The sequence below is a fragment of the Syngnathoides biaculeatus genome, chromosome 1 (assembly GCF_019802595.1).
Source record: "Syngnathoides biaculeatus isolate LvHL_M chromosome 1, ASM1980259v1, whole genome shotgun sequence".
Taxonomy (NCBI): domain Eukaryota; kingdom Metazoa; phylum Chordata; class Actinopteri; order Syngnathiformes; family Syngnathidae; genus Syngnathoides; species Syngnathoides biaculeatus.
Window position 1 is genome coordinate 6,331,038 of NC_084640.1, and position 25,700 is coordinate 6,356,737.

General features: G+C 41.9%; 1 protein-coding gene across 5 annotated transcripts in view; it reads left to right on the plus strand.

Moving 5' to 3' along the window:
* The window catches only part of top2b (DNA topoisomerase II beta), a 184,166-nt gene that overhangs the window by 42,292 nt on the left and 116,174 nt on the right, over positions 1-25,700 (plus strand). For all 5 annotated transcript variants that reach the window (XM_061844304.1, XM_061844221.1, XM_061844135.1 and 2 more), the window contains exons 10-18: positions 1,545-1,646; positions 1,737-1,874; positions 1,965-2,103; positions 5,307-5,464; positions 6,017-6,142; positions 13,886-13,996; positions 16,875-16,980; positions 17,082-17,191; positions 25,477-25,569. In XM_061844304.1, the coding sequence (XP_061700288.1) occupies positions 1,545-1,646; positions 1,737-1,874; positions 1,965-2,103; positions 5,307-5,464; positions 6,017-6,142; positions 13,886-13,996; positions 16,875-16,980; positions 17,082-17,191; positions 25,477-25,569 (1,083 nt within the window). The remainder of the gene's footprint in view (positions 1-1,544; positions 1,647-1,736; positions 1,875-1,964; positions 2,104-5,306; positions 5,465-6,016; positions 6,143-13,885; positions 13,997-16,874; positions 16,981-17,081; positions 17,192-25,476; positions 25,570-25,700) is intronic.

A 25,700-nucleotide genomic window follows, 5' to 3' on the forward strand; every position in this document is an offset into this window, starting at 1 on the left:
CACAATACGTTTGGGCCTGCCACGTCGGACCAGCATCTTCCCCCACCATCGGAGACAACTCACCACTAGGTGGTGAGGTGTTGACAGCTCCCCCCTCTCTTCACCCGAGTGTCCAAGACATGTGGTTACACGTCCAATGACAAGACCACAAATTCCATTATTGAACTGCGACCTAGAGTGTCCTGGTGCCAGGTGCACATGTGGACACCTTTATGGCTGAATATGGTGTTCGTTATGGACAATCAGTGATGAGCACAGTAGTCCAGGAATAGAACACAACTTGTGTTCTGATTCCTGGGGGCGGGGCTTCTTCCCATTCACGCCCTTCCAGGTCTCACTTTCATTGCCCACAGCATTGAAGTCCCCCTGCAGGTGGTGCTCTCCAGCACTCCCTCTAACACTCCAAAAAGGGTGGGTCCTCTGAACTGCTTTTTGGTGCATAAGCACCTACAGGTAGGGGGAGGGTGGCTATCCTCTCATCCACCGGGGTAAACCTCAATATACAGGCCCCCCGCACCTGCTCAGCGGCTCTCACCGTGGGCAACTCCAGAGTGGAACAGAGTCCAACCCCTCTCAAGAGGTATGGTGCCAGAACCCAAGCGGTGCATAGAGGCGAGTCCGACTATATCTCACGCACCAACATGGGCTCCTTCCCTGCCAAAGAGGTGACATTCGATGTCCCTAGAGTTATTTTTTTGTAGCCAGGGATCGGATCGCCAAGGTCCCGCTTTTGGCCACCGCCCAGCTTAGATCGCACCTGACCCCTATGGCCCCTCTTACAGGTGATGAACCCATGGGAAGGGGGGGACCCATGTTACCCTTTCGGTCCGTGCCCGGCCGAGCCTCATGGGTGCAGTCCTGGCGACCAGGCGCTCGCTTTCGTGCCTCACCTCCAGACCTGACTCCAGAGGGGGGACCCGGTGACCCGCGTCCGGGCTCGGGAAACTGAGATTCAAATTTTGCACTCATCATAGGGCTTTTGGAGTCCTACTTTGCCTGTCCCTCATCTAGGACCTTTTTGCCTCGGGTAATCCTACCGGGAGCATGAACCCCCAGGTACATTTGGTCCAGGATCATCGGGACACACAAACCCCTTCATCACGATAAGGTGACGGCTCAAGAAGAGGGAAAAACACATGCTGTAAATTTAAAAACATGCTGTAAATAAAAAAAAAAGAATGAAAATCTGCCAAAAAAAATCTACTTCCACCACACAGATTTCTCAACGCGAATATTTTGGGTAACATAACCCCTGCGTTAAATGAGGGAACATTGTACTTTGTAAGTAAGAATGAAGAATGATATTGAACAAAATTTAATAATTTTTGTGATCTGTACTGAACTGAAACAGGAGCTGTTTAGTTTGATTTAACTTCAGATAGTGAAACAAAAAATGAAATGTGTGTTTTTGCGCAGTATATGTAAACCTCCGGTTTCAGCTGTAAATGCCCACAAATTCATGCTGCCTCCTCGACATTTATGCCTCCTCCACCTTTATTATTTCACAGATTGAAGGTTTTTGTAACTCAAGTGTTTTGTTCTAGGGAGGTAGACACGTTGACTATGTGGTGGATCAAGTAGTGTCCAAACTTATTGAAGTGGTGAAGAAAAAAAACAAGGCAGGAGTGTCTGTCAAACCTTTTCAGGTAGGGTAATGCTTGATTTCAACATTTTAAAATTATATTTCTCATGTTTCTAACCCTGAGTGACATATCTTTGTCTTATTAATACTGCAGGTTAAGAACCACATTTGGGTTTTTGTGAATGCATTGATTGAGAATCCAAGCTTTGACTCCCAGACAAAAGAAAACATGACCCTCCAGACAAAAAGTTTTGGTTCCAAATGCCTTCTGTCGGACAAGTTTATCAAGGCTGTAAGTGCAGTTATGCTTTCAGGTTTTTATGTGATTTCTGGTGAAACAAAAAACAGTGTCATGTTGATATTTTGTCTTTGTCATCCACAGGCAACAAATTGTGGGATTGTTGAGAGTATACTCAACTGGGTGAAGTTTAAAGCACAGACACAGTTGAATAAAAAGTGCTCATCTGTGAAGCACAGCAAGATAAAAGGCATCCCGAAGTTAGATGATGCCAATGATGCTGGTATGTTTTGAATGCAGAATTATTTATTGTGTGGAATTGTTCTTTATTCAGGTGGAGCTTGCAGTTTTAAAACTAATAGTAAATTTGAATACAGCCTCATTTCACCTAGAGCGTTATATAAAGAGAGTATGTCCAACTGGGCTTGAGACTGTTTGCTTTGTGTTTGTCCAAAAGCCCCTCTTGTGACTACAGGGCGCTCCAGAACTAACAAATACGCCTCGTTAGAAAGCAGTACAGTATTACTTGGTAGCAGAAATTGGTTGCAGAAATTTCATGGCTAAAAGTTTAAACATCCCCTCGTGCACAGCATATAGCTATTCAATTGGTAGAAACACTGGGAAGCATGTGTATTGCTTTTCTCAGCACCCAGAGACGAGGAAAATATGGGAAGTTAAGGATGACTGGAGTGCTGGAAACCCAACAACTGCCATTTGTACAAGGTAAAATTGATTAAGTTTGATGGGAATACAAAATTCAGACAAGTCCATATCGCTATAGCAACAGACCATACACAGCAGGGGTGGGAAATCGGTGCATGTTAAGTTAGAAATATCATTGTTATGCCATTGTGAACTTTTGACTGGTCAAAAATTTTATACCAAGCCAATTTTGTATTTATTTTATATGACTGAAGGTAAGTAGTTCAAGGGTCTGTACCAATCTTTGGTACAGAATTGCCAAATCATATCAACATCATGATACATTTATTTGATTTTGTCCTGTAATCCAAAGTGATTTCACCAGGTTGGGATGTAATGCCCAGTGGTTCCACCAGGTTGTCTTGTAATGTAGTAGTTGTACCAGGTAGTGCAGTAGGGAGAGTGATAGATTGACCTAAATTTGGCTGTTCTGTTTTTGCTGCGCTACTGTTCTGAATCTTTCAATCAATCAATACACCCCCAAAAAAGAAAAGTTGACAGTGAGTGCTGAGTATTTAATATGGAATGGACTACTAAATACTTTTTTGCTGAAGTCCAGTCAAAGGCTGTATTTAATTTGTTATGAAACAATTGTGGTTTTAGAGGAACATAACACCAGCCCTCTCTTTTCTACAAAGCATGCTGATTATGTTCACAGGCAATCAGTTTATAAACTGATGGCTACGGCACAGTGTTTAAAATCAAGCTTCCGGGCTCACCAAAACACTTATCTGACAAACTGCCATTGAAAACACAATCACATGAGAACTTGAAACTGCACCATGGGAGATTGGGATGGAACTGATTCATCTCTAATGTGATACTGTCTTAAAAGACAAGTTCAACTGTCAAAGTGGATGAGCTTTATGCTTCATTAAGCGAAGACAAATTTCCAAAAATAGGGACAATAGCACAGAGGATGCTGGATGTTTGGCTCTACATATGTGTGTGAACAGACTTAGTGTGATGAACCACAACAAAACATCCTCCAGATCCCAGCTTAATGATGAACACCTCAGATGTGCCTGAAAATTGCCACAATAAATCTATCACAAGACTTTGATGTACTATCAAAAAAGGGGCTCAACAAAACAACACTCTTCCCATGAAGAGTAGATCTAAGTACTAACATTGCAAAATGTTTTTCATGTGTAACCTGTATCCTGGCTTGGCGCATGTGTTAAATTTTAAGTCAATATGGCCCCAGAGCCCAAAAGCTTGTTCACCCCTGTTCTAGATTGTTGTTTTAAGTCAGTAAAACATGGTATTTGACCAGTTGTTTGGTGTTTTTCAATTCTATGATTTCTTAGTTTGAAAGTTTTTGTACAGATGAAAAGCCAGGTTGGCAAGCTGGTGGAGCTGTAGAGTTTTGGCCCCACAGTTCTGAGGACTGGGTTTTAAATCCCAGCCCCACCTGTGAGCATGGGTTTTCTCCGGGCACTCCGGTTTCCTCCCACATCCCAAAAACATACATTAAAGTACTAATGAAAAAAAAAAATTCATTTGTCTATCATGCAAATGTAGCTAAAATTTCATTTAAAAATATTTTAAAAATTCTTAACACAACAGAAATGAAATAAATTAGTTCCAAAGTGCACACTTTCTTTGTAATCCGAATGCCTCCCATGTCTGTTTCAAACCGAGGCTCTGTTGAAGCTGCTTCCATGTGACGTCACCCCTAGACAACCCCAGTAAACAATGGCTTCTTACACAGACAATCATACACGCGAGTGGGATCTCGAGAAGATAGACAGCAGTGATGAAGAAGTTTTTATTGAATGTGTAAATGCTAATGGCTTCTGGTGCGTGCATAAGCGATCACACCTAGGGACAATTTAAACCCTCCAATCAATGTTGGATGTTTTTGGGATGTGAAAAGAAACTGGAGTGCCTGGACAAAACCCATGCAGGCACGGGGAGAACATGGAAACTCCACAATGGCGGGTCCGAGATTGAACCCGGGACCTCAGAACTGTGAAGCCAACGCTTTCCAGCTGCGCTACCATGCCACCCTGTAGTTAAACAAAGCCAATAAAATAAAATTTTTATTCAATACAGAAAGTCACCCGCGTGATGTCTTCTAGTGTAGCACCGAATGTCCACTGTGCATTGTTGTGACGTCACCTCCGGTGTGCCGTGGTTACATCACTTCCATTTCGGCGGTGTGGCGCCCCTTCCTCACTTTTGCTCGCAGGGAGAACACGGGATGTGTCTCTCTCAGCTTCTACAAGCTGTTCTGGCCATATCTCCACAAATCCTCTTTATTTATACACCAAACGTGATCAGCAAATGCCAGTTAATGTACGCATATTAAGGATGCCAAAAGAGCATTTACAGCAAAACAAACAAGCAAATATGAGATAACTTTATGTACAAAAGGCAGAGCTGGCTTTTTTTTTGGGGGGGGGGGCTTCTTAAAGTTTGTAACGTAGTACGTACTGTACTGTGAGACGACCTGTCTTTTTGGGGGGGAGGGGGTGGAAAAAAAACCCGCAATGTACTGAATCCACGATCCGATCCCAATACAAACATGTTGTGTGATGTATTAAACACGCAACGGTTGTGAGGTGCTCATAAGCTGCTGCACGCTTAATCACACACTATTAGTCACTAAAATGGGACTTGTTGCTGAGTTGGCCATACTCTTTTTTTTTTTTCTCTCTTTTTATACAACCTAGCTAGCTAGGAATATAACCCAGCTCACTTAACAACTAATCTTAGTAAGTGGTATTTCAGAAATGCATAGATTGTCAAGGCTGTCTTTTTCATAATCTCATAATCAAGGTGGCAAACACTCCTCCGAATGCACTCTGATTCTCACTGAGGGTGATTCAGCAAAATCTCTTGCTGTGTCTGGACTCGGTGTCATCGGGCGTGATCGTTATGGTGTATTTCCGCTACGAGGAAAGATCCTAAATGTACGCGAAGCAACCCACAAACAGGTATGTATTTGATTGAATCTAATTCACCTTCAATTGGTGGGGAAAAAGTGTGCATCTTTGAAATGGATTTGCAAAACACTCAGTGTTTTTAAATGTTGGTGGAAATAAAATCAAAAACAATTTCCCCTTTCCCATTTTTCATGAGGTCAATACAATGGACCCCTTCATATTCACGGTTCAGCATTTTCACAGATTTCATTTTATTTTAACCTATCACCCATTATTTCTGGAAACTGATAATTGTATGTTTTTTTTTTTTTTTTTTTACCAAGTCCCCGCTTATTTAAAAAACATTCCGCATGGTAATTATAGGAGTGTCAATTATTTGGATTATTGTTTTTTCTTATTTCACAGTCATTCTCATCCCTTTCCTCAACAAATAGCAGAACTCCATTGTAGATACAAACTTATAGAAAAAACAGCACCAATATTGTACTTGCTGTTATTTTCAATTAATTAAATTATGAGTCAGTTTTCATTATTTATTTAAATACATTTCTTAATAACCGTTTAGTGTTTGCTGTGTATTGTCTACTGTTGTTTTACCAACAGATAATGGAAAACGCTGAAATCAATAACATTATCAAAATTGTTGGGCTCCAATACAAGAAGAGTTATGAAGACCCAGAGTCCCTGAGGAGTCTGCGCTATGGCAAGATCATGATCATGACAGATCAGGTGGCCTACCAAGTGGATGCACTTTCTGCTGGTTCTCTTTATCGTGTTCCATTCACTTACAGTTGAAGCCGGAAACACTGCAAAAGACACATTTCATCTTTTGTCTAACTGTCTGATGTCATATCAGACTAAACCTCTCCTGTTTTAGGTCAGACAAGATAACCAAAATGGTTTAATTTTATTTAAATGCCACAATAATGAGAGAGAATTTCTTTAAATATATATATATATTTTTTTAGGTGAAAAGTTTAACATACACAAAAAGCACTGTATTTAAAGTACATGGGGAAGCCAAATAATATCATTGCTTTGGAACCTCCTAATAGCAGCTATGAGGAACAACTTACTCAACAGAATACTAGCGTGTGAGAAGATGCCTGAAGAATGTAGGAAAAGTGTGCAAGTTCACATTTTTAAGAACAAAGGTGATGTACAGAGCTGTGGGACCTATAGAGGAATAAAGTTGATAAACGACAATGAAGTTATGGAAAAGACTAGTGGAGGCTAGACTCAGGTCAGAAGAAAGCATCTGGGAGCAACAGTATGGTTTCATGCCTAGAAAGAGTACCACAGATGCATTATTTGCCTTGAGAATGCAAGTGGAAAAGTATAGAGAAGGTTAGAAGGAGCTACATTGTGTTTTTGTGGATCTACAGAAAACCTATTACAGAGTACCAAGAGAGGAACTGTGGTACTGCATGCGTAAGTCTGGTGTGGCGGAGAAATGTTAGATCAGTATAGGACATGTATGACAGCAGCAGAACAATGGTGAGGTTTGCAATAGGTGTGACAAATGAATTTAAGGGGATCATCTCTGAGCACCTTCCTGTTTACTGCTAAATGGATAGGCTGACAGATGAGTTTAGACTGGAATCCCCTTGGAAAACGATGTTCGCAGATGATATCGTGATATGCAGTGAAAGCAGGGAGCAGGTGGAGGAACAATTAGAAAGATGGAGGCATGCACTGGAAAGGAGAGGAATGAAGATTAGCTGAAGTAAAAGAGAATATATGTGCATGAGTGAGAGGGGAGGAGGGGGAAGAGTTAGGCTCCAAGGAGAAGAGATAGCGAGGGTGGACGACTTCAAATACCTGGGGTTAACAATCCGGAGCAATGGTGAGTATGTGGTAAGGAAGTGAAGAAACGGATCCAAACAGGTTGGAACAGCTGGCAGAAGGTGTTTGGTGTGTTATGTGATAGAAGAGTGTCTGCTAGGATGAAGGGCAAAGTTTATAAAACAGTGGTGAGGCCAGCCATGATGTACGGATTAGAGACGGTGACATTGAAGAGACAACAGGAAGCAGAACTGGAGGTGGCAGAAATGAAGATGTTGAGGTTCTCTCTCGGAGGGAGCAGGATGGGTAGGATTAGAAATGAGCTCATTAGAGGGACAGCCAAAGTTGGATGTTTTGGAGACAAGATTCGAGAGAGCAGACTTCAATGGTTTGGACATGTTCAGAGGCGAGAGAGTGAGTATATTGGTGGAAGGGTGCTGAGGATGGAGCTGCCAGGCAGAAGAGTGAGAGGAAGACCAAAGAGAAGGTATATGGATGTGGTGAGGGAAGACATGAGGGCAGTTTGGGTTAGAGAGGAAGATGCAGGAGACAGGGTTAGATGGAAAAAGATGATACGCTGTGGCGACCCCTAACGGGACAAGCCGAAAGGTAAAGAAGAAGAATGAAGATTCGGTCTGTCAGAGCACTATTTAGCACATAGTTCACACATTCCGCGACTGTTTTTAATACTTATATCTTTTTGGGGGGAAGGTTTTTGTTGCCAAATGCATGTCTGTAGATTACAATGCGTAACAATGATGTTTGATGCATCAGCTTTACTTGGGCACCAAAACCAGACTTTCTTCCCAGCATGACTGGAGCTCCATCCATACAATCTGCAGAAACCTTCTTTCCACCGGCTGCCTTAGTTGTTGTTGTAAGAGGCTTACAAAATAAAAACTCTTCTTTTATCATATCGTCTTTCACATACCACAGACAATCAGCGAGATGGCTTAGATCTGTGGTCTCGTCGAGTTGAAGGCTGAATTTTTCCAGGCTTGAAATCATATTTGCAACTACTTGAGCCAAGATGTCTTTTCTCATGTCCTCCATTCTGTTTCTAATGGTGTAATTTGAAAGAGGAATTTTGGATAACATACCTTCGGCCGCTGTTCTGAGTATCAGATTGACCATATTTAACACAGCTGGTTTTACAAGTGTTTCACCAATGTGTGTGGCTTGCCCTGGTTTGTGATCAGGTACGCAACTTCATATGATGCTCTGAGGATCGGTTTGTTAATGGGTACAAATCCAAGAACAGGTAGAGTGACCTTATCATTGAATCTGGCTCTCTTCACCTTGAATTCAGCAAGCGTTGTGTTCTTAATTTCCCCATCTAGATCCAGCTTTTTGAAGTGTTCCTTTAGTTTTGCCGGTGCGGGGCTAGAGTTGCTCAACTTGGCATTGCAAATCATGCAGATAGGATGCTGACTCCCATCCCGTTCCTTGATACATGGGAATCCATATTGTACATATTCATCCGACCACTTTCATTTTTTGCTCGACATACAGTATTCAGTGTGGATTAAAATAGGAAGAAAGTAATTACACAATATACTACCAACAAGACCCAGCATTCATGATATACACACGCTCAAGCCTGTACATTTGGGCAATTTGTTGAAAGGGTTGTTAAAAAAAAATAGCAGTGTGGCATTCAATCAGTGAGGTCATCAATTTTGTGAAAAACATGTGAATCAGATGGGCCCTATTCAAGGAAAAAACCAGCACCCATTGAACATCCATTTCTCAGGCATGTGATTTTACAGTTTATAGTTGGAATTCCGCCTTTTTAAATAGCATAGATTTAAAAAAAAACAGTTTTTCTGCAATATTTCGACCGTAAACCTTGCCAGAATCCATACTCGTTCATTTTCCGATCCGACTTTTGCAAGCGAGGTAGAACATTTGATAGGCATCTGTTGAATGTGTTCCTCCTGACCAATGAAAACGCTTGTTGTATGCACGGCAGTTTATAGGGCCATTTGCAAGTGAACACAAAGGTGGTGCTCGAGAGGAAAGACGCCTCTCGAGTGAAAGAAATTGATAGATATGTCAAAAATAAGTTCCGATGGGATTGGATGGAACGAGAACTTGTCAATAAAGTTGGAAAGAACGAAGTTACCACTCTGTTTAGCGACTTCATTCGCAAAATCGATCGACCTGGTAAAGCATTGTGCACGTGGCGTCAGGGTCCTATTGACTATGGATCAAGATGTTTCAAGGCATTGGAAGTTCACACGAAATGACAAAAACATGTCAAACAACTGGAAGCAAGGAAAGCAAACTTTTCCATAGCTGGTACATTCGGATGTCAACCCAAGGCCATCTCTTCATCCCTTGTTTACGTTCACAAGTACTGGTATTGAGAGGCAAGATCTTCTGAAACAACCAACCCCAGTTGCAGACGGAGTTCAGAAGCAGTTGTCAAATCATTCGTTTCAATCATTTAGAAAAACAAGAAATAAAACGTTTTTGAATGGATACGATATACACGCTATGAAAGCACACTTGCATGCCATGATGCAAATCTGAATTCAATTTAGTTTCACTTCTAGTAGTTTACTTGGTTGAATTTGTATTTTTTTTGGGGTAAAGGTAAGCACCTAAATAATGAACGGTCATATTGTGTACATTTTGAAAACAATAGCATTTATTTATAGATGTTTTAGATATATTTCATTCATAATAAAGTGTATAATACTTGCACATTAAAATTGGTGCTCATCCTTTGATCATGCTTGCAGCCCCCAGACCCCCGGCTATTTTTTCATTCAGTCAAACCACGTCCCTGATTTCTCCTTGAAAGCCTGAGGAAAATGGGTCTGGGATGGGGATGAGACGCGCGGAAGCTTGGGCCAGGGCCGAATGTAGTCGCAACGCGGATACATGCTGGTCGTGAGCATCTTTTGTTGAGCCGCAATGTGGACGCATACTGGTCGTGGCCATCTTTTGTGAAGACGATGAAGCAAGAATTCCAGTACGGAACCCCGGAACATGAGGCAGGACCATCAATGATCACGCTCCAGTAAGGCGAATTCAGGGTGTCGTACTATGCAATTGAGTTCTGCATTCTCGCGGTTCAAATTCAAAGGAATGACAGGGTGCTGCTAGATGGATTCTTTCAGGGGCTCTCCCCCACTGTCATGGACCAGTTGCTTCCAGTTGACTTGTCATGGGAAAATCAAAGAAAATCGGCCAGGAAATCTGAGAAAGAATCATAGAGCTCCACATGTCTGCCTCATCCTTGAGTGCAATTTCCAGATGCTTGAATGTGCTACATTCATCTTTTCAAACAGTTATATGCAACATAAACATCATGGGAATGTCTAGCCATGATACCGTTCAGGAAGGAGATGGGCTTTGTGTTCTAGAGATGAATGTGTTTTGGTCCGAAATGTGCGGATCAACCCCAGAACAAAAGCTGTAGACCTTGTAAAGATGTGTGTTCTTACAAGTGTCATTATCCACTGTGAAACAAGTCCTGCACCAACATGTTCAAAAGCCGTCTCAATGATAATGAAGCCATTACTCCTAAAGAACATAAAAAAGACACATTACAGTTATCAAAAGAACACCAAGAGAAAGATCTTAACCACTGGGAAATGTCCTGTGGTCTAATTAAACTAAAGTGGAGCTGTTTGGCCATAATGACCAATGTTACTGGTGGAGAAAAAAGGGAGAAACTTGTAGACCTGAGAACACCATACCACCTGTGAAACATAGAGGTGGCAGCATCATGTTGTGGGGCTTTTTTGCTGCATCGTGAACTGGAGTGGCACAGGCATAGGGAATGGGTTTGTTTTCACTGATGTCACATTTTTTGCTGAATTACCCATACACATACTATGCACCGCCATTTAACCTCTACTTAACACCAACCAGTGTGGCAGCCTCCGGAATCTTCTACGTTACTCTGCGTTGTGTTTCACGGGCATCTCGGGACTCAAGTACACGAGAGAGGACTTGCTAACCAACAGAGAGCCTTCTTCTGACTTTTTTTCGATAACTCGCCAATTCGCTGAAGCTTTTTCCAGAGTTGCAAGTCGGCACGCTCTTCAAAGCCTCGCCACGAATAGGGTCGCGATCCGGGATACAAGTCTGCCTTCAAAAGCGGGGATATCGTCAAATGCTTCCGACGAAAGACTTTGAACATTCTGCGGCTCTGTGTTTCACGGAGACTTAGCTTTGTGGACAACTGCCCGACGCTGCTATCATGCTGCCTGGCCTCAACCTCCATCGTGCTGATCATGTTGCCAAGCTAACAAGCTGAATCGATACTCTTTACAGAAGGCCAACATTACAGTTAAGATCCTTTTTGTTAGTCACTTGAAAAATTCGAGAATTTGGTGAAATACTGGATTTGTTTATTCTTTTCTTTCTGCCATTGTCATCAAATTTTAAACAAACATGTTAGCATACAGGTACAGTGAAGAAAATAAGTATCTAAACACCCTGATATATTGCAAGTTCTCACACTTACAAATCATGGAAGGGTCTGAAATTCTCATCATAGGTGCATGTCCACTGTGAGAGAGATAATCTAAAAAGAAAAATCCAGAAATAACAATGTATGATTTTTTTATTTATTTATTTGTGTGATACAGCTACAAATAAGTATTTCAACACCTCTCTATTAGCTACATTTCTAACCCACAAAGATGTGTTAGTCCGCCTTTAAAGGTCCATCTCCACTCCATGTATTATCCTGAATCAGATGCATCTGTGTGACATCGTTAGCTGCATAAAGTCACCTGTCCACCCCATACAATCAGTTAGACTCAAATTTGTAACATTGCCAAGACCAAAGAGCTGTCCAAAGACACCAGAGACAAAATTGTACAACTCCAAATGGCTGGATAGGGCTACGGAGACATTGCCAAGCAACTTGGTGAAGATAGGTCCATTGTTGGAGCAATCATTAGAAAATGGAAGAAGGTAAACATGACAGTCAATCTCAATTGGAGTGGAGCCCCATGGAAGATATCACCTCGTGGGGTCTCAATGATCCTTAGAAAGGTAAGGAATCAGCCCATGACTACACGACAGGATTTGGTCTATGGCCTGAAAAGAGCTGGGACCACCGTTCCCAAGGTGACTGTCGGTAATACACTAAGACGTCATGGTTTGAAATCATACATGGCACAGAAGGTTCCCCTGCTTAAACCAGCACATGTCAAGGCCCGTCTTAAGTCTCCCAATGACCATTTGGATGATACAGAGGAGTTATGGGAGAACGTTTTGTGGTCAGATGTGACTAAAATTGAAGTTTTTGGTTATAATTCCACCAACTGTGTTTGGAGGAAGACAAATGATGAGTTCCATCCCAAGAACACCATCCCTACTGTGAAGCGCAGGGGTGGTACCATCATGCTTTGGGGGTGTTCTACTGCACATGGAACAGGACGACTGCACTGGATTACAGAGAGGATGACTGTACCAAATATTAACATTGGTTGTCTCATGTGTTCAAATACTTATTTGCAGCTTTATCACACAAATAAATCATTAAAAAAAAACATTCATTGTGATTTTTTTGATACAGCAATATAGCAGGGTGTTCAAATACTTATTATCTTCACTGTAAGTGCCCATATATATTTTTTTTTTTATATGCGCACTTACCTGTATGCTAACATGGAAAAACGAAAGCCGGTGGAATATGCTTTTATGTCAATGAGGAATGGTGCACGGACATTACAGAGCTCAGCACACTCTGCAACAATTTTGTTTGCTACGACAACCTAACTATAAAAAATGAGACTGAACTAACCATTTGCGAAGTGTCTTGAGCAGACAAGTGTCTGATCCCACTGCTCCTCTTCTTTCACATAGAGTAAAAGATTGAGGGCACAATATTGTGCCTTTGTGACACAGTCCTGAGTCCCATGACGTGTCTATGCCAGTTAGCCTGGTAGGGAATCTGGGCTTGATGTGCTGTCGGTCACATCTTCAGTAAATGCAGTTAGAAGCATAATGTCGTGCACTTTGCGTATGTATGAGTACCGAGCTCAGGAATAAAAAATGGCCGCCATTCGAGGCAGGCACAATGGGTGACGTCACGTGAAAACAACCCATAGGCGGCATCATGAAGAAAGAACATTTCATGGAGATATTAAGGCAGCATCTCCAGACATGAGGCAGGAAACTCAAATGTGGGCGCAAGTGTGTCTTTCAAATGGACAATGACCCTAAGCATACTGACAAAATGGTTAAAAAGTGTCTTCATGATTAAGTCAATGTCTTGGAGTGCCCGACACAAAGCCCTGAGCTGAATCCTATTGAATTGGGCAGTTCTGAAAAGGCATGTGCTTGCAAGGCAACCGACAAACCTGACTCAGTTACACCAGTTATGTCAGGAGGAATGAGCCAGGATTCCAACAGAGTACTCTCAGAAGCTTGTGGAAGGTTACCCAAAATGTTTCATCCAAGTCATCTAGTGCAAAGGAAATGCTACACAATATTAAGGAAATGTATGTAACCTTACAACAAAAAAATCTTAGAAATTCTCTCTCAATATTGTAGTAATTAACAAAATTAAATAATTTTGGTGAGGTTTGACCTGGAAACAAGAGGTTTAGTCTGATTTGACTTCAGACAGTGGGACAAAAAAAATTTATGGTTTTGCACCGTGTGAATGTGAATTTCTGGCTTCAACTGTAGTTTTCTATTTCTTGTCTATTTAAGGATCAAGATGGGTCCCATATAAAAGGTCTGCTCATTAACTTCTTTCATCACAACTGGCCTTCTTTGTTGAAACACACATTCCTGGAGGAATTTATCACGCCCATTGTCAAAGTAAGGCACATGCTGTTAAAAATTTTCATTGTTGTCTTAAGGACATTGGAGAGATATATGTAATTATATTGTACAGTATATCCATTGGTACATGCCAATAATACATTGCATTTTTGTGAATATAGTTGGACATTGCATTGGACAGGTATTCATTTTCAGGGCAAAGTAAAACCAAATCCCACACACATGTTAAAATTCCAGGTCAAAAGTCACAGGTAAACCAAGGGGCTAAATAATAAAAGAAAATCAGGACAGTATAGAAAGATGGACAAACATTATTCGACACGTTACCTCAGATGTTAAGTGAAGATGTTTCAGAGTTAAAAAACCTATGGTAGAAGTTAGCGAACCCAAGAAACCTTTATATGAGGGTCAATCAATAAAGGAAATTTTTCGGTATAAGGACTTCTAATACGGATCGAAGCTTACTTTTTTTTTTCAACTTAGTCTCCCAGCACCGTCATACACTGTGCACAACCTTCTATATTCTCTCAGCGTAAAAATCTTTGGACTGATGTCTCAGCCAGTCGCTCACAACACTTTTGACTTTATCGTCACTTTCAAACTTCGTACCGCTCATGAACGCTTTCAAGGGACCAAACAGGTGAAAGTCTGAGGAAGCAAGGTCTGGGCTGTAACGAGGATGAGGGAGCAGTTCTGAGCCCAGCTTGTTGATGGTCTGCAACGTTTGGCCTGATGTGTGAGGCCTTGCATTGTCATGTTGCAGGATGACTCCTTCTGAATAATGACCCCTGCGTTTGTTCTTAATGTCTTTCTCGACCTGCCTTAGCAGTTCACAGTAGTTGGCACTGTTCACAGTGCTTCCTTTCTCAAGGAATGATAGGGTGATTGGGTATTGGATATCCCAAAAAACAGTAAGCATCACTTTCTTCCTGGACCATTGGAGCCTGTGTTCTTCCACTCCATGGATTGCCATTTGGACTCAGGCTCACACTACCAAACCCTTGTTTCATCACATGTGACCACCTTCTTCAGAAACTCATCACCATCTTTCTCATAGCGGAAGAGACACTGCTGGGACAACTCAACCCTCTGCTGTTTTGTGCTCCACAATCAGCATCTCTGGCACCCACTGGCAGCTGACCTTCGAGTAGCAAAGGTCATCACCAACAATTTTGTGTGCTGTCCCAACAGATAAGCCCAGTCCTTGCAAAGTCATCCACTGTCACCCTTCTCTCAGACGGAATTACCTCACTTCTGTAGGCCTCCCAGGCCTGCCTTCGTCCTCAACACTGCTCCGTCCTCTAAACAATTTAGCCCACTTGTAGACATTTTTTGGCTGAAACATGTGACATTATCTGATGAATTTCAACTGGTTTGCACCCTTCAGCAATCAAAAACCTGATAACTGACCACTGTTCAATCCTGGAGTATGCTTCTTGGTCGGCCATCTTTTTTTAGTCGCCAAAACTCTTGAAGTTTTTTTTTTTTTTATCTGCAAAAGAAACTAAATCAATGTGAAAAAGACTTAAAACAGAAGTAAATAAAACAAGTAAGCTCTGTATTAGAAGTCCTGCTAACGAAAAATTCACCTTTTTTATTGAATGACCCTCATACTTCCTTCCGCGATGTGGGAGTGGGCTACTGGGCCACGGCTTCTATCTTACTGGAATCCATTTGGATATCCCCTTCTGCTAACCCGAACTTCAGGAATGACATGGATGGACGGTGAAATTCACAATTCTCCACCTTCACGTAAAGGTCATTACACATCAGCTGGTGCATAGCTGCTCAGACATGTCCCACATGGGTCTTTTCGTCTGGGGGAAAAATCAATCTGTCATCTAGGTGAACGAAAAAAAAGACATTGATCATATCGCGTAACAAGTCATTGACAAAATTCTAAAACACCGCAGGGTTTTTTTTTTTTTTTTGACGCTGAAATGCATCACCAAGTACTTATAATGTCTGGTAGGCGTGCTGAACGCACGTTTCCACTCATCCCCCTCACGAATCCGGATGAGGAGGTAAGCGCTCTTTAAGTCTAGCTTGGTAAATACTTTGGCCCTCTCCAAAAGTTCAAAAGCAGTGGAAATGAGGGGGAGAGGGTGCCTGTTTTTCATGGTTATGCTGTTGAGTCTCTGATAGTCAATGGAGGGTCGCAGGGTCTTGTCTTTTTTTTTCCATGAAAAAAACCCTGCTCCTGCCGAAGTTGATAAGGGTCGGATGAGCCCAACAACCAGTGACACTTTGTACTGCTTAATGGCTTGGTGTTCTGAGCCTTGAAAATGGCTTTTTAGCCTTTTCCAGACTGATGGAATTCAATCTGTTTTTTTTTCTCATTTCTTCTTGAATTTCTTTATATCGTGGAATGATGCGTTGGTTCTCGAGATCTTGGAGCCTATTTCGCGTTCCCTGACGGATTTTATTTAAGTGATTTCTTGATTCAACAAGTATGGTGGTAATCTGGTTTGGGTGTGGCTTGTGAAATTGAACTCACCTTTCCCAAATTTCTGGTAAATCACAGTGACAGATTTAACACAGGGGCAACTACGTCAGAAAGATTTTGATTGTTTTTGTGCCTTAATAAATTGAACCGTCATTTGAAAACAGCATTTTTGTATTTCCTTGGCTTGTCTCTGAGTGACATTAAAATTGGTTTGATGATGTAAAATCTTTGTGTCTTATAGATGTGCAAAAAATCTGAAATCAGGAGGGAGGCAAATACTTTTTCAGGGCACTGTAATTTTTGAAATCTTGCTCATAAATATACTACATTACCAATACATATTAGTTAGCTTGAAAAGCATGAAACCATTCTCAAAAGCTTCTGTTAAGGTAGACAAAAAAACAAAACATTTGTTGATCATAAAGTGGTCTATTGTTCTGTTTGCTGATGACTGGATTTTATTTTTAGGTCAGCAAGAACAAGCAAGAGCTGGCCTTTTACAGCATTCCAGAGTTTGACGAGTGGAAGAAACAGACAGAAAACTATAAAACCTGGCATGTAAAGTACTACAAAGGTTTGCTGTTTTTGCAATCATTTGCAGTGTACACTGTCATAGTTAAATTGATGTATTAATTACTATTATTTCATAGTAAATGTAGAAAATTTATTTTGTAGGTTTAGGCACAAGTACAAGCAAAGAGGCAAAAGAATATTTTGCTGAAATGGAGAAGCATCGCATCATATTTAAATACAATGGTGCTGAGGATGACGCTGCCATAACTTTGGTGAGTTCAAGCTTTTACATTTTTTGGAATACTGTAATTTTTACAAATATTTTCCAAAAAGTCAATATTGCATTATATTTAGGTATAGATTCAAAATTAAAAGAAAATCAAATTGTATAGTCATATACATGTACATAACATGGTGAAAAAGGTGTAAATTGAAATTTCAATGATATTCAATGTCTAATTTGTATGTATTACAGTAATGTGCGCCACCAACCGGAGATTCTTGACCTGCTTGCAGGAATTTACCATTTTATAATGGTTAGTGTAGCATATTTATTCCGACTGCATTAAACTTCAGAAACGTCTGCCTGTGAGTTTGTTTTAACTAAAACTAAGATAAAAAAAAACATTAATTACAAGTGCTAGTTACACAACCATGTTTAAAAGAATTGTAACACCGCTGCTGAAGAAATTGGTAATTGGGAAGCAGTGCAGGAGTCCGAAGCATTTGAATTGAACAAGAGATTGTGGAGGAAGACAAAGGAGAAATCATCCAAGAAAAAACTGATGGAAGAGGTTTGGGAGATTGAGCAGTTCTCAGAGATGGAGGAAGAACTGGTACAGATTGTAGTCGAATGGGGGGCAAGAAGCTGCACTATTACCACTGTGGAGCTTCGCCTCAAAGTGCTGACAGTAATGAGGGATAAAGGGAACCAAGACTCTTAATATTAAAAAAAAAAATTGCATCAGAGACGCCATGGATGGCACAGAGGATGACATGCTGTGGGAGGAAAATAGGATCTCTGTTCAATGTAGGAGGCACTGGAACTATACCTTGTCATCAATGATGAATTCTAGAGTGATGAACCAAAGGTAGCTGCTATGGAGCTTTTTCAGAGTGTCTTTTGAAGGCTTTGCCAAGAACGAGTAATGAAGTGGATAAACTGCACAATGCACAAACATTTCATGCACAACTATCTAATACAAAAAATGTTTCAGCACAAAGCTTCTTAAATTATGGCATGTTAAATTGTTTATTGAATATTTCAGACTGTAACACGAGTTAGCAACATCCATCCAGCCATCCATTTTCTTACCCGCTTATTCTCACAAGGATTGTGGGAGTGCTTGGAGCCTATCTCAGCTGCCATTGAGGAGGTTGCCAGCTAATCGCAGGGCACATGGAGACAAATAACAGTCACACTCACAATCACACCGAGGTTCAATTTAGAGTGTCCAATTAATGTTGCGTGTTTTTGGGATGTGGGAGGAAACAAGAGTGCCCGGAGAAAACCCAAGCTGGCACAGGGAAAACATTTAAACTCCACACCGTGATTGAACCCTGGTCCTCAGAAGTGAGGCCAACGCATTACAGCTACGCCACCGTGCCCCCCATATCTATCTATCTATCTATCTATCTATCTATCTATCTATCTATCTATCTATCTATCTATCTATCTATCTATCTATCTATCTATCTATCTATCTCTCTCTCTCTCTCTCTCTCTCTCTCTCCTCTCTCTCTCTCTCTCTCTCTCTCTCTCTCTCTCTCTCTCTCTCTCTCTCTCTCTCTCTCTCTCTCTCTCTCTCTCTCTCTCTCTCTGTCGGTCCTAATTACTTGTTTTTTGCAGTTAATGGGGACCAGATGGGTCCCTCACTAAACTTGTAAACTGTACACAGTAGCAACTGCTCGTGTTGTATTTCCATACGCCACATCTCTCTTTCTGTCTCTGTCTCTCTCTCTCTCTCTCTCTCTCTCTCTTTCTCTCTCTCTGTATCTCTCGCTCTCACAAGCACACGCACAAACACACATGCACACGCACTCACGGCAAAGGAGAGCCTTGTTGAGGCTTTAAGTTCACTGTATGTGTAGCTGTCCTCTTACAAAAAGGCCCGTTTCATCCATGTTAAAAATGTGCGCCCGCCATCTAGTAAACTCTTTCTCCACGTAAAGATGTGCAGCACCATACGGAGGGAGATTTCTGAGGCTGTATAGTTTGTGAAAATTTTCAAACCAACATTTGTTGGCCAAAAAGCCACATCCTTGAGGGGGAGAATCAAATGCAGGGTCCAACAAGGAAATAAGTACCCTGTCTGGAGCCCTGGAGGACATATCAGTAGGTACCATGGTGCCGTGCCATTTGCTGCACAAAGTGGTTGATTCCTCTCACTGAATCCAAAAAAGATAAAAGTGCTCCCAAATAGGAGTTCATCACTCCCGCAGGATCCATGTTATCCCTGGAATGCTATTGCTTAAAAACAACAAGTTATCACTGACAAAAACACCAAGATATAGTACATATGCGAGGAGGTCAACGGCGTGGATGAGACAGTGTGCACAAGGAAATGGGTGGGACGGAAGTTGCTGTGTGAGGCTTCGATGATGTGCGACCAATCATTGATGCACTGGTTGCGCTGGGGATGTCGCCTTGTATCAATGTGCTTAAGATCTATGCGCCTCACGTAATATAATAAGTACCGAAAGCCGATCTGGCTTTTTTTTTGGGGGGGGGGGTAAAGCGAAAACACGATGCACTGAAGCCGCAATAGGAGAAACACAAAGAAGAGAGGGATTACAGACACACGTACAAATACATGCATTCAGTGCCGTGAAGAAGTATTTTCCCACAACCCAAGGAAATACAAAATTAAGTCTTCAAATGGCAATTCAATTTATTAAGGCATAAAAAATCCAAACCTTTCTGACCCTCTGTGGAAATATAATTGTAATACTGTATTATGCCAGACTTGGCACCAATAACTAAAATCAAGCATTTGGGATAATTGGTAATGAGTCTTTCACATCGCTCTGGAGGAATTTTGTCCCACTCTGCAGAATTGTTTCAACTCTGCCACATTGGAGGGGTTTCTAGCATGAACTGCCTGTTTCAGGTCATACCATAGCAATTGGATACAAATCCAAACTTTAACTTGGCCACTCCAAAATCTCTTTTTTTTTTTTTTGAGCCATTCAAGAGTTGGACTTGCTAGTGTGTTTCGGATCTAAGACCACTTGAGTTTGAGGGCACGAACTGATGCCCGGATGTTCTCCTTCAGGATTTTCTGGTCCACAGCAGAATTCATTGTTCCATCACACAAGTTGTCCTGGTCCTGAGGTAGAAAAGCAGCCCTACACAGCCCCATCACACTGCCACCACCATGCTTCACTGTTGGAATTATGTTCTTTTTGTCAAATCCTGTGCCATTTTTTTTGCCAGATGTAATGTGATACACACCTTCCAAAAAGTTAAATTTTTGACTCATCCTTTTTATCTTTTGTTAACAGCAGGGGTTACCGCATGGGAACCCTCCAATCGATGCCCGTTTGGGCTATTGTATTTCTTATGGGAGTCATGAACACTGACCTTAAGTGAGGCCTGCAGGTCTTTAGATGTTGTTCTAGATTCTTTTGTGACCTTGTGTTTGAGTCATCTCACTCTTGGAGTAATTTTAGTTGGAAGGTTTGCCACTGTTCCCAGTTTTCTCCATTTGTGTCATGCACTTCTGCATAATAGCCAAATCCCCCATCCCTAGACATGTGTGCACAGTTTGTGCTACATTAAAAATGAGAGACTGAGTGTATTTGATGTATTTTAAATACAGGGTGCCGAGAGGATGGAGGGGCAGGGCGCGTTGTCCGGGAAATACCGCAGACGTGCTGAAACCAACACTGAAACCCACACTCTCACGATCCTATACCAGTCCCAATTATAGCCAGAAATTTGTATACAGTGTACAAAAACACACATTTCCTTTTTTTGTCTCAGTGTCTGAAGTCAAATCAAACTCAACCCCTCATGTTTGAGGTCAGTCAAAGTCACCAAAATTATTTCATTTTGTTCAATGCCACGACAATGAGAGAGAGAACTTCCGAGATAATTTTTTTTACAATTTTCTGCAATGTCAAAAGTTTACAAAGATTTCCTTTGTATTGAGTGGCATTTCCTTGGAACTGCATGACTTGTGTCAAATGTTTTGGGTAACCTTGAATGAATGAATGCCATTTATTGTCATTATATATCATCATCCTGTGTCAGTGCCTCCATAAAAGCTACATTAAAATAAAAATGTAAATAAACACAAAAAATATGTGTAAAACAGAGTGCATAAAAAGTATTGCTCAAGATATTGTAATCTGGGTGTCTTTATATTAATAGCGCGGCTAGAACAAAGATGAGAGGTCACGGTGGTCTTCCTCGGTCTGATGGTCTTTGATTTTGCGCATCTGTACCACCTTCTAGATGGCAGGACCTCAAATAGTTGAGAACCGGGTTGCGTAGTGTCCTTAATAAAGTTCTGAGTTCTGCTGAGACACCCAAGAGGAATAAATGTCTGCCATGCACAAGAGAGGGCCCCCAAAAATCTTCTGTGCTGCTTTGGTTGTCTTTTAAAGCCTTGATCTGTCTGCCTCAGTGCAGCTTCCAGCCAAAACGGTGACGCAGTATGTCATCAGGCTCTCGATCGATGACCGGTGGAAGGCCAGCTGCAACTTTGCCTCCAAGTTATTTTTCCTGTAAACTCTCGGGAAGTGGAGATGCTGTTTAACCTTCTTAATAACCGCTGTAATGTTGTCTGTCCAGGAGAGATCCCAGGACTCGCGGACTCTCCACACGCTTGCCATTGATGAAGAGCAGAGCGAGTTCATCTCTGTTCCTCCTGAAGTCCACATTTATTTCCTTTGTTTTTATAGTTTTCAGTGCCAGGTTGTTGTCTGGGTCCCAGGTTGTGAGCTTCTGGATCTCCTCTCTGTCGGGTGCCTTCATCTCCCTTCAAGATCAGACCGACCAATGTTGTGTCGTCAGCGAATTTGACATGTTATTTTTATGGACTGGGCTGCAGTCGAATCTGTAGAGACAGTTCACAAGGGGGCTTAGCATGGAGCCCTGTGGTGAGCGGGCTCAGTGTACGGGTGGAGGAAAGGTACGAGCCGATTCTCACAGTCAGGCTTCTGTTGGTCAAGTAGTCCTTGATCCAGGTGCATGTGAGAGGAGGGAAGCCCAGGATGTATAGTTTAGTCATCAGAATGTCTGGAGTGAGTGTACCTCTGCAGTTGTTTTAGGTGACTCGAAAGAATGTGGGAAGCTATGTCGATGGTGTCCTCTGTTGATCTATTTGCTTGGCGTGCAAACTGGTTGGAGATGAAACTGGGGGGAGGTAGTCTTTGATGTACTTGAAAACCAGCCTCTCGAAGCACTTCATAATGACAGGTGGGAGGGCAACAGGGCAATAATCATTAAGGCTAAATTTCTTTTTGGGGATGAGAATGATTATTGTAGAGTTCAAACAAGTAGGGATGACTGCTTTGGCAAATGAGAGGTTGAAGATCTTGCAGAAGACGCTTGACAGCTGGGGGGCACATGCTCTGAGTACCTGGTACTCCTTCCAGCCACCTGCCTTCCTCAGGTTCACGTCCAGGAACACACGCCACACATCGTGCTCCTGTATAGTAAGTGGAGAGTTACTGGAGCCTGGTGAGAGTGGGGGGAGCACTGGAATAGCTGCGTGTTGCCTAGATGAATCGATGCAAGCAAAGAAGCTGTTGTGACCCGCTTGTGTCTCTGGTTGCATCACAGCCTCTGAAGTTTGTGAGGCTTTGGAGAACCTGCCACACTTCCTGAGGTCTGTTGCTGGCAAGATGGGACTCTATCCTTTTCCTGTATCCCTTTTTGCCATTTTGGATCTATTTTTTCAGTTCAGCCCAAGCTATGCTCTAAAGAGCTCTGTCACCTGATCTGAAAGCAGTAATGCATGCCCTGAGCAGTGAACAGATGTGGCTGAGCATCCTGGTTTTCTGATTTGAAAACACCCTGATGCTTTTCCTCACACACACAGTTTCCATACAGAGCTTTATGTAGTCTAATACATCTTCTGTCTGTCTGTTCAGGTCCTAGTGTTTACATAGGTTCCAGTCTGTTTGTTCAAAGCAGTACTGCAGTTCACTGAGTGCAGACTCTGTCCCGGTTGTTACAGTCTTTGGGGTGGGCCTGGATCTTCATTTGAGGGGGATGAATTAGGGGATGAGCAGCAGGAAGATGTGACCTCACTCACCAATGTGGGTGAGGGGTGCAGTTCTGTAGCTGCACTTTATGTTTGAGTACACATGGTCTAAAGTGTTTGGACCCCTTCTTGGACCTTTGACATGCTGATGGAGCTTTGGGATAAGATTCTTCAGATTGGCCTTGTTCATGTCCTTGGCTATAATGTGAATGACTTCAGTGTGTGCCTGCTGTTGTTCATTTATGACGTTCAGCATTAGAGAGAGCGCAGCTTTAACATGAACATCCGGTGGGATGTAAAGAGCTGTGATGTTGATAACAGTTAGCTTCCTTTGGTTGTGGTTTTGGTTGTTGACCCAACAACAATCAACAGCAAGCCCGGTGATCTCACTAGCGTGTCTGGAATGTTGTGTTTGCAGTGAAACTGCACCTTTGTCTTGATATATAAAGGCCAAAAGTTCCTGGCAGGTGTAGCAGTGTAGCTCTGAGGCAGACATGAACAAAGTGCCCCAAAAAACAAAGACAAAATAGGAATACAAACCCTGATAGGGAGGGCCATAAGCCGCTGCATCCTTGCGCGCCACCATAATGATCCTGGGACCACTCCTACCTTCCACAAGCTTTGGAATCCTGCCCCATTCTTCCTGACAGAACTGGTGTAACTGAGTTAGGTTTTTCGGGTGCCTTGCTCACACGTCATTTCAAATCTGCCCACAAATTTTCAATGAGATTCAGATTATGGTTTATGATGGCCACTCGAAGACATTGACTTTGTTTTCCGCAAGTCGTTTTGTCATTATTTTGGCAATATGCTTAGGGTCAATGTCCATTTGGAAGACCCATTTGTGCCCAAGTTTTAACATCCAGGGTGATGTCTTAAGAAGTCACATTAATATTACCATGTAATCTTCTTTCTTCATGATGCCATTTATTTTATGAAGTGCTCCAATTCCTGGTGCAACAAAACAGCCCCACGACAGTTTATTTGGTGTTTTCAGGTATACACACTTCCCCCTTTTCCCTCCTGATGTAACATTGGTCATTTTGGTCAAACAGATTCACTTTAGTTTCACCACATAAATTCATGTCTCCAGAAGTTAAGATCTTTGTCTTGGTGTCTTTTTTAAACCTGTAATCTGTTTTTTTTTATGTTTCTTTTGGAGTAAAGGCTTCATTCTTGGTGAATTGCCTTGCAGTCCATGTTGGTGCAGGGCTCATTTCACACTTTCTTACCACCTTCAATCAGCATCTTCACAAGTGCTTCACCTTTTGTTCTGGGGTTTAGTTGTACATTTCGGACCAAAACATGTTCATTTCTGTGAGACAGAGCCCATCTCCTGTCTGAGTGGTATGATGGCTGGATATGGCCCTGATATGCACGCGCGGATTGCCGTAAATAGTAACCAGGAAGTGTTGAGTGCTCAGAGCCAACAAAGCAAGTATAACAGTAAGTCGATGCGCTACACTATTACTACTCCCGCCATTGAGCAAACAAAACAAAAATAACAATGTACAATGTTCAACCGTTTAAGCCACAATGCACACAGGCGGAAATCGACATGTTTGGGAGGAGCGTGGTGGTGATGACGAACAATAACAGTCCCATTATATGGAGCGCGGAGATTTGATGCTTTTCTGAGGAGTTGGTTTCGATGTAGAGAATATACAGCAGGCGTGGCCAGACTTTTTTTTTTTCCTTCCCCAAGTTCTACTTTTCAAGCTCTCAGCTTCTCACGTTCGACCGGCGGCGGGGATGGCAGGAGTTTACACACACCCAGACATGGGGAGAACATCCAAACTCCACACACGGAAGTTCGGGATTGAACAGCGACGCCACTGTGCAGCCTCATAAAATATGTTGTTGCTTATACAGTAATGATTAGATGTATACAAATTTCCCCTGCTGGTGAAACGAGCCTCAGCTGTGACAGCCACAGCTTTATCCTGTTCGGTTAACCCCATGGGAGGTTAAAGAAGGTGAAATTTGGGTGCGTTTTCTCAATTTTGTTGTACAACACGTCGGCATCTTGGCTTAGCTAAAATGAATGGTCTGTAATGCTAAGCACCGGGGACGTCAGGGGCGGAGATCTTTCTTCTGTGTTTGGCTCTGAAAGCTGACACACATCCAGATTTTGCTAGGATTTCAAAAATGTTCTTTATTTTCAATTTTTTTTTCAATTAATGTCCAAAATATATGTAATAATAATATTGCTTCATATTGGAGGGTCTATTGTACATATGAAATTTGGGGAGAGTCTTTCTTTAAGGTTCCAACGTATACCTTTTGTGCCACCAGTCTTGGATCCATCCCCAGAGAGAGATCAAAGAATGTTTTTTTTTCAGGCCTTCAGTAAGAAGAAAACAGATGACAGAAAGGAGTGGTTGACCAACTTCATGGAGCACAGACGTCAAAGAAGAATGCATGGTCTCCCTGAGGTTAGTGACCATGTTAAAGCCCGGGTGTCATCCCTATAAACATTCTAAAATAGATATTGTAATGAAAAATACATATAACAGTATTCACTTCAATTTCTATGCGGAGAAAAAAAAAAAGTGAGCGGAGAGCG